Below are 14,425 nucleotides of genomic sequence, written 5' to 3'. Positions count from 1 at the left end.
GGGGGGGGGGGCAGCTGCCAAACACTGATGGAAAACCTGAAGTGGAAGTTATTACAGTTCTTCCTACCTCTGGTTTTCTAACTCTCAGGTACTCATCTGATTCATGCCATTTTAGTAGCACAGTGTTTCCTTTCTTTGTCAAGATAATGAGGATACTCTTTTATCTAACAAATGAGCAGACAATTTTGACACCAGAATACAGGTTTGGAAGAAAAACTTGGCATGAATACAAGGGGTTTCAAAAGGCTTTAAAAAACCCACAATATTTCAGAGGGAAATTATTTACTGTGTTGTTGGAATGTATCAACTGTCAGACTGTAAAGCTGGGATAGTTCCTGGGAACCCTAGTGGTATTTCAGTGGCCCAACCTACACGAGATGCAGAAACCATCATAATCATAACCTAAGAGGGAGAAGAATGAGCAAGGATCCTTTCAGCCAGTGACAGAGAAGGAGTTAGTGGCAATGTCTTGTCTATCTGGAGGTAGGATCTGGCCTACACAAGTCAGAGGGAATCCATCTGCAGTCCAGTAGAGAGGGACACCCTCTGAGCAGGCTGCCAGCCTGTTTCCAGGCCAGTCCATCCATCCTACGTGCCCCAGAGTTCAGAGGAAGAGTCAGCAACCTGTCCAGACCTGCCACTGAACTTTGAGGCAGTTCAAGTTAAGCAAAATGGTGCAGCCAAGTTGTTAAATAGTGTACAATGCTCGACAGGGAAGAAGAGAGAACCAGGAGGTGGTTAAGCATGCTGATGCTGACCCTTCAGGCCTACGTTTCATCTTTCCGCTACGTTGTCCGAGTTGACTGAAACAACAACATTTACCTTTGCCTTTTGTGGTGGTTATGGATTTGGAATCACTCCAATTTCCCACTCCTCGACTAGTTACTGCAGCAACCTTTGCAAATAAGAGGGTTAGTTAATATGGACAGATAGGTGCCACCAACATTGTCTAAGGCAAACAGAGAACGAGGTTAGAGCAAGGTTATGGGCGTGGTGGAGCTCATGGGAGAAGGACTTGGAAGCAAACAATAGCTTAGTTACTTGGCAAAAAAAATGCTTATTACAGAGATAAAGCAGACTACTTTAAGTCAATTGAAGGCATCTAAGAGGAGGGAGGTGCATCCTCTTTGCAGATAACTGCTTTCTTATGAGATCTCTGAGGAGTCCATCAAGGTAAGGAGCTTTGGACTCTCTCAGCCATAATGTCAGTAAGAACAACACCAGGGAAGTCCACGCAAGTGCTGAACCCACTTCCAGAGATTTCCTTAGGGACAGATTAGTATGGGAAAGAAGACCATGGAAAGAAAAACTTGCTCCAACCAACAGTGAGAATAACACCAGGTCATGGGTGGGGAGAGGGGTTATCCCACCTCCCAGTGAACTCCTCTAAGAACCTCTGCTCATCCAGCACGGGCAGGATGGACAATGACAGATACACATTTCCCACTGTGCAGACTTTCATTTCCCATTCTTATTAGTTCTGTCTACAATTACCCAGCTTCTCCCACGTGCCATACGTTCCCCACAGGCAGATCTGCTTTTTTGTTTGTTTCACAGTGATCCAGCCAGGACCAAATTTATCCCTGGCCCAGATCAGGGCTCTTGCAGTGACACTGGAATGGCCAATGAGCAGTGCAGGTTTCAGAACACAGCCTGGACTTCTGAGAGCAGGAGCAAATCAAGGGCCTTCATTCAGGCCTTGAAACTCCATCCCCTGGCAGGGCAAAAGCCAAGCCCCCATTCTGGGCTGACATTACAGGGCAGGATTTTAGGAACATCTTTTTTTTAGCAAGTGCTTGACTGTGCAGCACTGGGATCATCTAGTGAGAAGTCCTAAGAGCATAAATAATACAGAGCTTGGAAAATACTCACTCGAACTGTGTATAATGTGTTGACCTCTAAGTTCTTGATCTCCGTGTAGTTCTGGGTGGTCCTAAGGGACGACCACTCCTTGGAGCCACTCCTGCTGTATTCCACCTAGGAGCAGCAAACATAGGGATGAGGGCTGTACAGTCTCTGCAGTACTATAGAGGTAACAGGTCTCCCTGTCCAAATCTCAGCAGAAAGAAGTAGGAAAGCTTAGAAATGGAGCAAGAAATGAAATCATGAACTTGTGTCAGTCCCTGCAGCATTTCTTCTCCCCAGTGGCCTGATGCTCTCAGATTCCCCTGCAAAATGTGCTGTCACTGGCAGAGATAAGTGGGTTCAGACAGGCCAGCTCATGCTGCTCTGAGCCCCCAGCAGCCTCCCCCATCCCACTGCTGATCCAGACTCAGCAGGACTCACGATGAATTCCCGGATGAGGCCGTGGGCGTTCACGGGGGGGCTCCAGCAGGTTGTCACCACACCCTCAGCTTCTTGCTTCAAGGTCAGCTGCAGGTTGAAGGGAGCATCTGGTACTAGGGAGAGAAGTAGAGGTGTTGCAGTTGTCTGTTTCAGGGAAAAGTCCCTGCAAGGCTGGGACAAAAGAGGGACAGCCAAGCAGCCCTGGCTCAGGTGAGGTGTCTTATTTCTGCACTTGTGAACTTCCCAATGATACTAAAACCACTAAGTCATGGGGGAGAAAGAGGGCAGGTTGGTGACTCTGGGCAGGGAACCCTCAAGCCCTCTTTCCCAGTCCAGCCCAACTCCCAGACCTACATAAAGTCTCCTTTTGCTCATAACAGGGATACCTCTGTGGTATCTACTATCAGGTCCCTGGTGCGATGGTGCAGGGCTGCTTACGTCCTTCGGGTGCCCGCAGGGTGATGAAGTCATTGGTGTTGTAGACTCTGCTGAGGCACTGCACTTGGACCTTCACCTGATAGGTACAGTCAGGCTTGAGGACCTTCAAAACGCTGTTGGTTTTGTTGCTGTGGGTTTCCAGAATCTTCCAAATGCTTTCACCAACCGTCCTGCATGAGAGAGTCACACAGCTCCAGTCAGGAGGTGCTCAGACACCAAGGCTGACACCACACATCTGTACATCAGGAGCTTGCTGCTCAGGTCCTTGTCCAGTACAGCCAGGCCACCAGTTTAAGATGTCCTAAAGCCTGAACTAAACAGCTTAGTGATGGGAAGCTGTGGCTGCCCCATCCCTGGCAGTGTTGAAGGGCAGGTTGGATGGGGCTTGGAGCAACCTGGGCTGGTGGGAGGTGTCCCTGCCCATGCAGGGGGTTGGATCTAGATGATCTTTCAGGTCCTTTCCAACCCAAACCAGTCTATGATTCTATTAGTTACAAGCACCACCACCTGAGGTTTTCTGTAACTGCTGTTCTCCAATTCCTTGAATTGTTCTCTAGCAGTCCCACAAAGACAAGACCCAGGAAGGAAAAAAAAACCCCAAATTCAGCCACATTTCTGTCTGAGTATATAATCTGGTGGCAACAAACACAGCTCTTCACAAATGCCCCCTAGTTCCACCCGATTTGGGTTGTCTTTGCAACAAAACAGGAGATTTTTCCAACCAGAACTGAACTGTGCAGCTTTCAGGCCTGATTCTGTAAGGTGTTTTGCTGTAAACATTGCTGTGCTTGTGCTTCTCCCAGCCTTCACCTGAGATGAGCAGCAGTGCAGTGGCACGTGTGCTGTACCTGTAATAGATGTTGTAGACACAGGAGGTGGAGGACATCCTTTTTGGCCGAGCCCAGGTCAGAGTGACATCCCCAGAGAAGTCAGCTGTCCACTGGAGGTTCTGGACCTTGTACACGATTGTGTCATCTAAGCAGGCAATGGGGAAGGTTAAGTCTCTCAGAGGGAAGTTATATTTGTACCAGAAATAAAATGTGGAGGCAGGAAGAGTCATGTGGCTGAAGGGAGTCTCAGCACCACTCAAATTAGGTGTGTGATTTAGGTGGGTGTTATCAGTGGGGAAGTCTGGGGCTGTTCATAAGGCAGTTCAGAGCAGAAATAACATCCCTGCTGCTCTTATTTCTCCCCAGAATGTCTTGGTTGCCTTTATGCTGCATCATGCAAGCATCCCCCTTCCCCCCAGGAAAGGTGAAACGTGGCTGTTGACTCTTCACCATCATTTTGGAAGTGTAGGAGTGCAAACTGATCAGTGCAAGCTAAGTCACCATTTTTACTTGTGTCACCAATCCCTGCTGTCACTGTAAGCCACCCTGGGCCCTTCTTGGTGTGATTTTCCTTATCACATCCCACCTTCAGTAGGAGGACCCAAGCCTGGGGGAGCTCACATCCAAATGTGATGACCCTGCTCAGGTGCTCAGCTACATTCCCAGTGCTGTGCAGGAACTGAGGGGATGGGACCCAAACCGTTGCTGCTTCCTTTCCCTCACCAACTGGAAATGAAGCCCAGCAGACTTGGGGGTCCACAAGCAGGCACAGCCAGACAAGCTATCCAAGGGAAAACAGTGCTTTCCCCTTAGCATAGCAGCCAAGCCATGAATCTCAGCAGCTCTGTCTCCCTCCCCAGAACCTGCTAGCCTCTCCCAATCAATATTGAATTAAAGGACTAAAACCTGATTGATGCTCAGCCCCTGCATAAGCAGGGCAGTAGGAAAGCAGCTGAATCTCACGCTTGTCACTTGCCCAGGGCAGCTGTGGTGTGTGTCCTGCCTGCTTCTGCAGGACCACCACTGGGAGGACCAGTGATGGCAGCAGGGCACGTGCCACAGCTCCCTGAGTCACCTTGCAAAGGGGGACAGAGCTAGAAGCTACTACTTCACTTGCAAGCCATGAAAAACAGACAGTTTTGCTCCTAACCCATCCTAAAGTGGTTTTGCTGTGTCTGCTGGAAGGCAAGTTGTCAATGCTAGAAGCTGGCTGCAAAGTTTGTCCCAGCTGGTGATGGGGTGAGGAGGTAGCTTGGGCAACTGTGAATGGCATCCAGGAGAGTACCCTGAGCAGGGCATGAGGAAAGGCAGAGGGCTGGTGCTTACCAGTACAGTTCCTCTCATCACTGCTGTCTGAGCAGTCCAGGTACCCGTCACACCGCTCGGTCACCATGATGCAGGCCTCTCCATCCTCACATTTGTAACCATTGGGGCACAGCAGGGTGCTGTGAGTAGCTGAAAGAGGCAGAACAGTCTCAGGACTCGAGGCAGGCAAGTTCCCACACCAGCACTGGGCTGTTTGCAGTGCCAGGGATGGAGCCCAGGCACGGAGCATCATTCTGCTGCATCTTCTAGCATGGTGGCATCAGAAGAACCTGGAGCTTATCCCACTGAAAAACAGCTGGATATGTAATGGGAATGGCACTGGTTGTTGGGGCTTTTTATTCCTTTTGCACTGCACTGCTGCATTAACTGCCAGGATTTTGCAGCAATCCAGCTCCCCAGTGGCTCCTCCAGCCTCACAAGGGGCTTTCCGAGGGAGAAGGCTGGGTGAGGGACCCTCCCCACAACACTCACGGCAGTTCCTCTCGTCCGTGCCGTCCTGGCAGTCCCTCAGGCCGTCACATCGCTTCCAGTTGGGGATGCACTTGTGCAGCTGCTGGCACTCAAACTCGAACCGGCTGCAGCGTCCCGGGAGCGCCGGGGAAGGGCTCGTCGCGTTGGGTCCTGCCGAGCCAAGAAACCACCCCAGAGGCTCAGCCAAGCTGCCCCTGCCACAGGCAGGGACCAAACACCTGTCCCCTGGTCCTGACTCCACTAGATGGCAATCTCTTCCCGTCTAGAAGAGATTAATCCTGGGCCATCCTCTCTCCCGACTGCAGAGGGCTGGGAAAAGCAACTGGTTTGCCGGGGATGCTCAGAGCTCGACAGAGCTCGGCAAGGACATCAGCGAGAAGAAAACCCTTCCTTTTCCCTTCAGCCAGGGTTAGGAGCTGAAAAGCCCCCTGCAGCCCTGCTCCCCATGGTCTCACACAACCTCAGAGGCAGCTGAGGCAGCAGTTTGTGCCTCCTACAGGGCTGGAGCATCATCCCAGCTGGTGGTGACCCCAGGGAGCGAGGGGTGATTTTACACCAGGATGGAATTTAACCCTGCCATCAGGCAAGGATCTGGGACTGAAAGGCCGGCAGCCCTCGCAGAGGTGATGCTGCAGGAGAAGGGGAAGGGGCTGAGGAAGGGATGCTCACGTGAAGTCGGGCAGGCGTCCTCGTCGGAGCCGTCGGGGCAGTCGCGGTACCCGTCGCACACCCAGGCGTTGGTGATGCAGGCGCCGCCGTTGCAGCGGAAGTGGTTGGGTGAGCAGGTCGGGGGGAGCAGGGTGGTAACGGGGTGAGCTGGAGAACCTGGAGGAAACACAGCGGCAGGAGCTTGAGCTGAGAGACCCACCTGCAGGGCTGGATGCTGAGCCTGTTCCCGCGGGCAGCAGTTCAGGGGTTACAAGCCCAAGGTTTGCATCTGCCGTGGGTCTGCACGGCTCCTGGGCAGGATTGCCAAAAAAACACCCAACCCCAACAACAACAGAGTGGAAAGATGCACGGGAGTGTGCACACACAGCCCATTCATTGGGAATTTTTGGAGCCACGGGCTCTGTCCCAAGCAGTGAGCTGGTGCTGAGGGTGGTCCTTCAGGGTGTCACAGCCCAGCCTTGGTGGGGCTTGTGAGCAGAGCAGAGCAGTGTGTGTGTCCTTACCCTCCCAGCCCAGCCTTGGTGGGACTCGTGAGCAGAGCAGAGCAGTGTGTGTGTCCTTACCCTCCCAGCCCAGCCTTGGTGGGGCTTGTGAGCAGAGCAGAGCAGTGTGTTTGTCCTTACCCTCCCAGCCCAGCCTTGGTGGGACTCGTGAGCAGAGCAGAGCAGTGTGTGTGTCCTTACCCTCGCAGTCCTTCTCGTCAGACCAGTCACCACAGTCATTCTCCTCGTCACATTTCCACCACTTGGGGATGCAGTGCCCGTTCCCACACTGGAACTGGTAGTACCGGGAGCAGTTTGGAGCCTCTGTTGGGTTTTCTGACAATGAGAGGAGAGTTCTGTGAGCTCCAAAGTTATCTCATCAGTGTTCAGCACAGCTGAGGTGTGGGAGCATCTCAGGCCAGGCTACAGCTCGTCCAGAGAGCATCACTCTGAGCAGAACACGCAGAGTCCTTCACCTCCAGCATCCCCATTCCTCACAGCCCTCACTAGCCTGTTGCCACCACTGTTATGTTTGTGTGCTGGGTGCTTCGTGGCCCAGACACCACCTCTGATCTGAGAACCAGAGCTGACAGCCAAATTCAGACAGAGCATGGCAGAAATGGAGAAGCAAACACTGCAACTCTGAAATGAAGACACAACTACTTCATCTGGCTGGGTGCAGCTCCTGCAGCCACCCAGGGAACAGTGGTAAATATTGAGCTTGGCTGAAAACTGCCTGTCTGCTTTGGGCTGGAAATCTGTGGAGTAAATATGGTCACATATGACTTAGTCAAGCCCAGGATGTGCCACCCGTGTTGGATTTTCAGCGAGCCTCACTTGACCTGCCTGCAATATGAGGAAAATGATACTGATCTGCATGTGAGACACTGCCATGTGCAAGTGGGACACTGCACAGACACACACGTGTACCTTCTCATCAGTGCTTGTGGAAAATACCAAGAAATTCAAAGGAGGCTGGAGCTGTGGTGGGAGGAGCCCCTGAGGTACTGCTCACCACAGTTTGCTTCGTCGGAGTGGTCACCACAGTCATCCATCCCATCACACTTCCACACCAGGCTGATGCACACACCATTCTGGCACTGGAAGCTGAACTGGTCACAGGTCCGGTGGAACTCGGGGTCCTGGGCTGCAGGGGCAGCACAGAGGGACATCAGGTTTAGTGTAAAGACCAAGGGAACCTCATGAGGAAACTTCATCATTGAGGAGGAAGGAAGGAGCACACTCAGAGGCAATCAGAGCAGAGTATTACAATCCAGAGCCACTTCTTAGGAGGTCTGGCAGCTTTCTGGTACCCTGGGGAATAGCACTCTCCTCTCCATGCCTCTGGTGCATCCCCTGTCCAACCCTCCTGGTGCAGAGATGCACAGAATCACACTTACAGCAGCCAGCATAGCTGGCATCTTCATCTGATCCGTCCCGACACTGGATGATGCCATCACACACCATGGAGTGAAACAAACACTGCTGCCTGTTCTTGCACACAAAATCCATGTAGTGGGTGCACAGGGGTTCTGGAGAAACAGGAGGGCAAGAGGAGAGGGGGATAGATGACACCTCTGCTGTCCTTGGCAGCAGGAAAGCCACCCGGTTCGTGTTTGCACAGACCTGAGTGCAGCGGCTGCATTTCAGGAAGTTACAGAAAGTTTCCCAGACAAATTGCCCCATCCCTGTCCCTGCACAGGCTGCCATTGCCAAAGAACATGTTGGGGTGCAAGTGGGTTGGCAGAGGCACCAGGAAGTGTCTGGTCACCTCCCTGAGAGCACCCCCTCCCTCCCCATCACAGCCCTCTCTGTGGTGCCTTCCATCAACACCCCCAGTCTGGCTGATTTCCCAGGGGGCTCATGCTTGCCAGGGAAGGTTTTCCCATTATCTCACCGGGGTTTTTCTCCCAGCCAGACAGGCTTTGGGCAGACCACAAAAGGCTGCCAGCCCTCCTGGCCAGGGCCCCTGCAGCTCCCCACCACCCTGCTCCTCACCACAGTGCTGCTCGTCCGAGGTGTCGGCGCAGTCGTTGACGCCGTCGCAGTGTTTGCTGGTTGGGATGCAGGTGCCATTGGGGCACTGGAAGCCATTGCACTTCTTTTCTGAAATTCAGAAGTGGTTGGACGTTGTGTGGGTTTGTTTCCTGTGTTGTTTTGTTGGTTTTTTTAAAAAAGCTGCCTTTAGTTAGCTACAGAAAACCATGAGTGCCCAGCCCTGAGTGCCTTCTCCCCGCGTCAACCTGCTCTGGGAGAGATGGGAACTGTCCCCCTCCATTTGCTGTGGGTTTATCTTGGGTGGTAAACTTGTGAGATAGAGTTGAGTTTGTAGCAATCCCTCCCACCCCGTGGCAGAGCCCCTGGGCACATGGTGGCCTTACCACAGTTGGCAGGGTCCTCATCAGAGCCATCCTGGCAGTCGGCGTCGCCGTCGCAGGCCCAGCGCTGCGGGATGCAGTGGCCGTTCTGGCACTGGAAGCTGGAGGCCTCACAGGTGTGATATACTGCTGAAACCAGGGGTGGGGACACAGCCTGAGTGGGGGCTGCTGCCACATCCCTGCTCCCTCTCCCTGCACCAGAACCTGATGCCGTGGCAGGTCCCAGCACAGAGCACAAGGGACCCCCGCGTGGGTCCCAAGCAAGTGACTGCTGGGTGCTCCCTGTGCTCCCTTCCTCTCCGTGGTCCCTTCCTCTCTGTGCCTCAGGGGTGGCTTCTGGGGGCCAGTGACTTAGAGTTCTCCCCAAGCCAGGAGCTTCTTTCCCTTTGATCTTGCTCCTCAGTGTGTGTGGGCAATGGTGCCCACGGTGGCATCTTACCAGAGATTGTAGAATGCTAGACTGCCAGGCTGGAAGGGACCTCCAGGTTCATCTGGTCCAACCTTTCTAGGTACTACTATAGTTTTTATGAGGTGGCTCAGCACCTATTTCACAATGTTGCCCCATCCCTGGAAGTTTTTGCCCCATCCCTGGAGGTTTTTAAGGCCAGGTTGGGCAAGGTTTTGTGCAACCAGGTCTAGTGGGAGGGTTCCCTGCTCATGGCAGGGGGTTTGGAACTTGATGATCTTTAAGATCCCTTCCAACCTTGATGATTGTATGATTTTTATTTTTTCGTGGTGAGAAACATCCCAGTGAGTAAACAAGCCTTGGTGGTCCCTCATGCAAGGCAGGGCAGACTTAGAGACAGCTTTTAATTAAGGCAGGCAAGGCTTTTCCATGTTGCCAAAGCAAATTGGAAATACAGTTTTCCTTGGGCTTCCAAGGGAGCAGAGCCCTGGCTTTCCTCAGGTTCCTGTCATGACAAAATCTGCCTGTGGGGTATCTCAGTTGAAGCCTGGGCTGTGCTGTCACTTTAGAGACAAATGCTGCTCTTCAACCAGGAGAGCACTCGTCATTATTGAGAAGAAAAGCAATATTCAACTTAATTAAACTGCATGTTACTGAATCTAAGGCTAGTGAGTGACATGCACTTGCAGATATTTCAAAATACTACAACTTGTGGCAGTAATATTCTATTAGGTATTCAGTGTGAAATGTAATTATTTCAGATAAGAGCAATAATTGCAGCTGATGGAGTCAGATGAAATGTTTCTCAAATAATTGTGATCCTCTTAGATAATTTCAATCCCAGGCTCTACAAACCCGATATGCTTTTTGAAGTAGGTTCCTTTCCTGTAGTCATTCTCTCTGGAGAAACTCATACGAGAGATAAGTGATACCAATATAAATTAAACCTCCTTCTGTAGCCATGCACGTGGAATGCTAAAGACCAGGATCCCCAGTGCCATGGTTTAGAGCAGGTGTGTTCCCAGGGACAGCAAATGCCACCTGGGCTGAGCACACAGGGTCTTGGAGGCCTGAAGAGGATCTCCTAGATCCTCCTGCCTCCAGAGGGGCTGCCCCCAGAGCAAACCTGCTGCTGAGATCATCTCCCCAGGGGGCTCTCGTGGCTCCCCCAGCCCCCTGGGTGCTCTGAGGGGCTGATCACACGTGGCATGGAAACCACTTGTAACACCCCATGGCTTAAGTATGGTCTTGTGCCTTTCACTGATGGACTGAAGCACTGCCTACTCTTAGCACTCCATTTTTGTGTAAATACTTAGATTTTTGGCCTGGTTGGTTTTTTTGGGGGGTTTTGTTGGTTTGGCTTTTATTGTAATAGAAAAACCCAGTGCAGTGTTGGCTTTTCTATGGAGGAAAAGGCTCTGCCTGTGTGGGAACTTCAGGAGACTGTTAAGGGACATCCCAGGTGCTGAGGGCAGTTGAGTGTTGTGACTTTCAACTGCAAATAGAGCACGAGGCTCACGGGTGTAGGACTTGCAGCAGGAGATGTGTAGACTAGGGACAAGTACCATTCCTGGCAAGCAGGTTGCACCAATATGAGTTGTAAGTGAAAACAAGGATGGATCTTCCACATGTGACTCCACACCCATGACACCCTTTTGTTAGATTCCCAAACCCATGGAGCAAAGTGAGGCTGCTCAGAAGAGAAGCCACTTCCCAAAAATAAATCTGCCTTTCCTTCACATCAATTAACTGGGGAGAAGCTGCCAAGAACATGCCTGTTTCCTGCAATGGATTTAATGGCAAGGTACTGGTCAACATTCAAGCTGTGAAAGGTGATCATTGCTCACTGGCCTGTTTGCTCTCTCCATGAAACAAGGGACCCTTTTTGTTTTTTGGTGCAAAAGCATCCTTTGGCTGCCCAGCAGCCACAGACCCACCTCCCCAGAAGGTGTTTCAAAGGCATGGCCACCACTGGCTGGTAGACCTCAGGTAGATGGCCCCTTGGCCACCTCAGCAAGGCACGTCTGTTGGTGCCATCTTGTAAGTAAAAGGCAAGGCTGGATCACTGTGTGAGCAGAGCAAGGTGGTCAGCAAATTCCCAGCCAGCCCTGAGGCCTTTTGAAGGCACTGAAGGGAAGAAACCTTTCATTTCTGGAGCATTACATGGTCCTGAGCTGAGCTGCAGCCTGCCTGGCTGTCCTGCTGAGAACAAGCAGGGAAACTGAGGCACAAGATGTTGGACACTGTCTTACAGCACCTCAGGCTCTAAGTCATGAGAAGATGACTGATCACATCCCAGTGCTTACCAGTGCAGTTGGCTTCATCAGACCAGTCCCTGCAGTCGTTGTCACCATCACACATCCAGGAGAGACGAATGCACATCCCTGAGCTGCAGCTGAATTCATCACTCCTGCACTGATGAGCCTCTGCAAACACACACAGGCAGATCAGAACTTGTTGGGTCAGGGGAGAGGAGAAAAGCTCCACATAGGCTATTGGCTGAGGAGAGGAGGCCAGTATCTCAGAGACAACAGATGAAACACACAAAGCAGGCTTTGAAAGCATGTTTTTGTGTCTCAGGAACGACCAAGAACTGGCACCTTGCTGTCTCCCAGCCCCTTCTCTCCTTCAGCTCAGCACCCCACCATCCCCAGTTGCTGAACTGGCACTGGACAGCTACAAACAAGACCCCACTGAGGAGCCCACCCTCTCGTGTCCTTGCTGGGCAGCTGCCCAAGGTCAGCTTGTAATCTCTGCCCAGCATTTGGCTGTGGGTCACAGGAGTGCCCAAGGAGACCACTGGGAGAGCTGGATGGTAATGGCACAAAAGTCAGCGAGGGGGAGAACGAGCACATGGCTCTGTTTTCCTCTCCTGTCCCTCATGTCCCAGGAAATGATGGGAGAAGGCAGTTGTCAGCCTGGAGAAACAGGGGGATCATCTAGGAGCAGTGCTCTGCCCTGCAGCTCTGCTGGGCTTCCCACCCTTGCCCAGGGACAGGGGAGGAGGTCACAGAATGTCAGAGGTTGAAGGGAACTCTGGAGATCATCGAGTCCAAACCCCCTGCCAGAGCAGGACCAAATCTGGGGCAGGTGACTCAGAAAGGCATCCAGAGGGAGGCCACTCACCGCAGTGACTCTCATCACTGTTATCCCCACAGTCATCCTCCAGGTCACACTTGTAGGACAGGGGGATGCAGGTCCCTGAGCCCTGGCAGCGGAACTGGGTGTCGGCGTCACACACGGTGGTGGCTGAGGGGGTGGAGAGGAGAAGGAGGAGGTTATGGTTGTACAACAGTTCCTGCCACCTGAGCCTGGTGCAGGGAATTGAGGGGACAGGGACAGCATCCTGCCTGCTTGGCTCAGTGCAACCTCAGTCACTCCCTGCACTTTATTGTCATGATTAGGTACGATGTCTAAAGCAGAGCAGGGAGGAGTCAGCTCTGCCCGGGGGTCAGGGCTGCAGCCCATCATGGCCACTCACAAGCCAGGGGTCTCCACAGATTACTAACTTTAAACCCAGCCCTTTTTCCACAGTGCACTAGTCCAAACCCTTCAGGCTTTGCAAAGTCTTGGAACATCTACTCCCGCACAGGTTGGTCCCTGGTTTTACTTGAAAAGGTGACATCCATCTTCAATGTGTGAACTTCATTTTTTAGCTGAGCAAGAGGCCCACGCTCACACAATGAAGATCATAGAATCATAGAATGGTTTGAGTTGGAAGGGACCTTCAAGATTAAATAGATCCAACCTGCCCTTCAACACTGCCAGGGATGGGGCAGCCACAGCTTCCCTGGGCAACCTGGGCCAGGCTCTCACCACCCTCACACTCCACAATCCCCTCCTCATGTCTCACCTCAATCTCCCTCTTCCAGTTTTCATCCCTTCCCCCTTGTTCTCTCCCTCCCTGCCCTTGTCCCAAGTCCCTCCCCAGCTTTCCTGGAGCCCCTTCAGGCACTGGAAGCTGCTCTAAGGTCTCCCTGGAGCCTTCTCTTCTCCAGGCTGAACACCCCAACTCTCCCAGCCTGGCTCCAGAGCAGAGCTGCTCCAGGCTCTGAAGACAGAAAGTCACTTTCTAGCTCCACTCTTTTTCTTGGCATTGGCCATGCCCTCAATTAGCCTCAGAAGACAATTACTGCAAGAGACAAACACATGCTCTCAGATGAGAGCTGGCATCAGTCTCGCTGGATTGTAGACATTTAGCCTCTTGTTCCCCATGACTAGGAAGGGAGTGTAGCCCATGGGCTGAGGTGCCAGGCCAGCATCTAAATCTGGAGGTGGGAATGTCCCTGCAGGGCACTCACGGCAGTTCTTCTCATCGCTCATGTCCCCGCAGTCGTTGTCGTTGTCACACTGCCAGATGCTGTTGATGCAGTTCCCATTGGAGCATCTGTACTGGTTCGGGAGACACGTGTTTTCTGGTGCAAAAGGGAAAACAAAACTGAGCTGGCAGGAGGCCTGACACTGCTCCTCCTCACACCAAGGGCAGCAGGAAGTCACGCCAGCCTCCACCAACAGCAGAAAGCTCCTCACAGCTCAAAGGAGCACAAAGGACCAAGTGTGGTTTTTACCTTCCTTTATGCAAGTGTTGTTCTTCATGATGTAGCCATGAGGACAGTCACACTTCACCTCCCCTGTGGGCAGCACAGTGCTGGACACCCCTTCAGGGCACTTGCAGCTCCTGCCGTTGTTTGACTTGGGCAGGCAGAGCAGGCTGCAGGGCTTGGCAATGCAGGCATTCTTCCCTGGCACGAGGAAGGGGACACTGTCAGGACAGAGGGCTGCAGACACTGCAGGAAGCCCCACTTCACCCCCATCCCAGGCTTTGGGGTCAGACCCCTGCGAGGAGCAAGCTCCTCAGCACTGAGGTGGGCCTTAGAAACACACAGAGCCATCTGCTCCAGGGACACTGAAGCCCTTAAAGGTCCTCCCAGGCTCTTGCTGGCTGGCAAAGGTGCCATGTCCTACACCCATCTGAAAATGAAGCCAGTTTGCTCAGCACATCCATCACACTGCGGCCACCACTACCTCCCTGCAGCCCAGATGGATGATTAAGTGGAGGACAAAGTTGGTGCTGTCCTGCAACCCTCTGTTTGTTTGGCCTCGCTTGGAAAGGTCATGGTTTGTGACCTAAACTAAGAG

At 52.5% G+C, this 14,425-nt stretch overlaps 1 protein-coding gene across 1 annotated transcript in view; it reads right to left on the bottom strand.

Annotated features, from left to right (window-relative positions):
• Window positions 1-14,425, bottom strand: part of SORL1 (sortilin-related receptor, L(DLR class) A repeats containing) — a 52,576-nt gene that overhangs the window by 6,789 nt on the left and 31,362 nt on the right. The window contains exons 22-38 of the mRNA XM_009994610.1: window positions 13,855-14,028; window positions 13,588-13,701; window positions 12,413-12,535; window positions 11,593-11,712; window positions 8,884-9,009; window positions 8,501-8,608; window positions 7,903-8,034; window positions 7,518-7,649; window positions 6,704-6,838; window positions 6,021-6,176; window positions 5,352-5,501; window positions 4,881-5,009; window positions 3,573-3,699; window positions 2,725-2,894; window positions 2,287-2,399; window positions 1,873-1,977; window positions 823-895 (exon numbers count right to left, since the gene is read on the bottom strand). Of these exons, the coding sequence (XP_009992912.1) occupies window positions 823-895; window positions 1,873-1,977; window positions 2,287-2,399; window positions 2,725-2,894; window positions 3,573-3,699; window positions 4,881-5,009; window positions 5,352-5,501; window positions 6,021-6,176; window positions 6,704-6,838; window positions 7,518-7,649; window positions 7,903-8,034; window positions 8,501-8,608; window positions 8,884-9,009; window positions 11,593-11,712; window positions 12,413-12,535; window positions 13,588-13,701; window positions 13,855-14,028 (2,187 nt within the window). The remainder of the gene's footprint in view (window positions 1-822; window positions 896-1,872; window positions 1,978-2,286; window positions 2,400-2,724; window positions 2,895-3,572; window positions 3,700-4,880; window positions 5,010-5,351; window positions 5,502-6,020; window positions 6,177-6,703; window positions 6,839-7,517; window positions 7,650-7,902; window positions 8,035-8,500; window positions 8,609-8,883; window positions 9,010-11,592; window positions 11,713-12,412; window positions 12,536-13,587; window positions 13,702-13,854; window positions 14,029-14,425) is intronic.

This window comes from Chaetura pelagica, unplaced genomic scaffold (genome assembly GCF_000747805.2).
Source record: "Chaetura pelagica isolate M959 unplaced genomic scaffold, ChaPel_1.0 scaffold583, whole genome shotgun sequence".
Classification (NCBI taxonomy): Eukaryota; Metazoa; Chordata; class Aves; order Apodiformes; family Apodidae; genus Chaetura; species Chaetura pelagica.
This window is presented reverse-complemented; position numbering and strand designations above follow the sequence as displayed.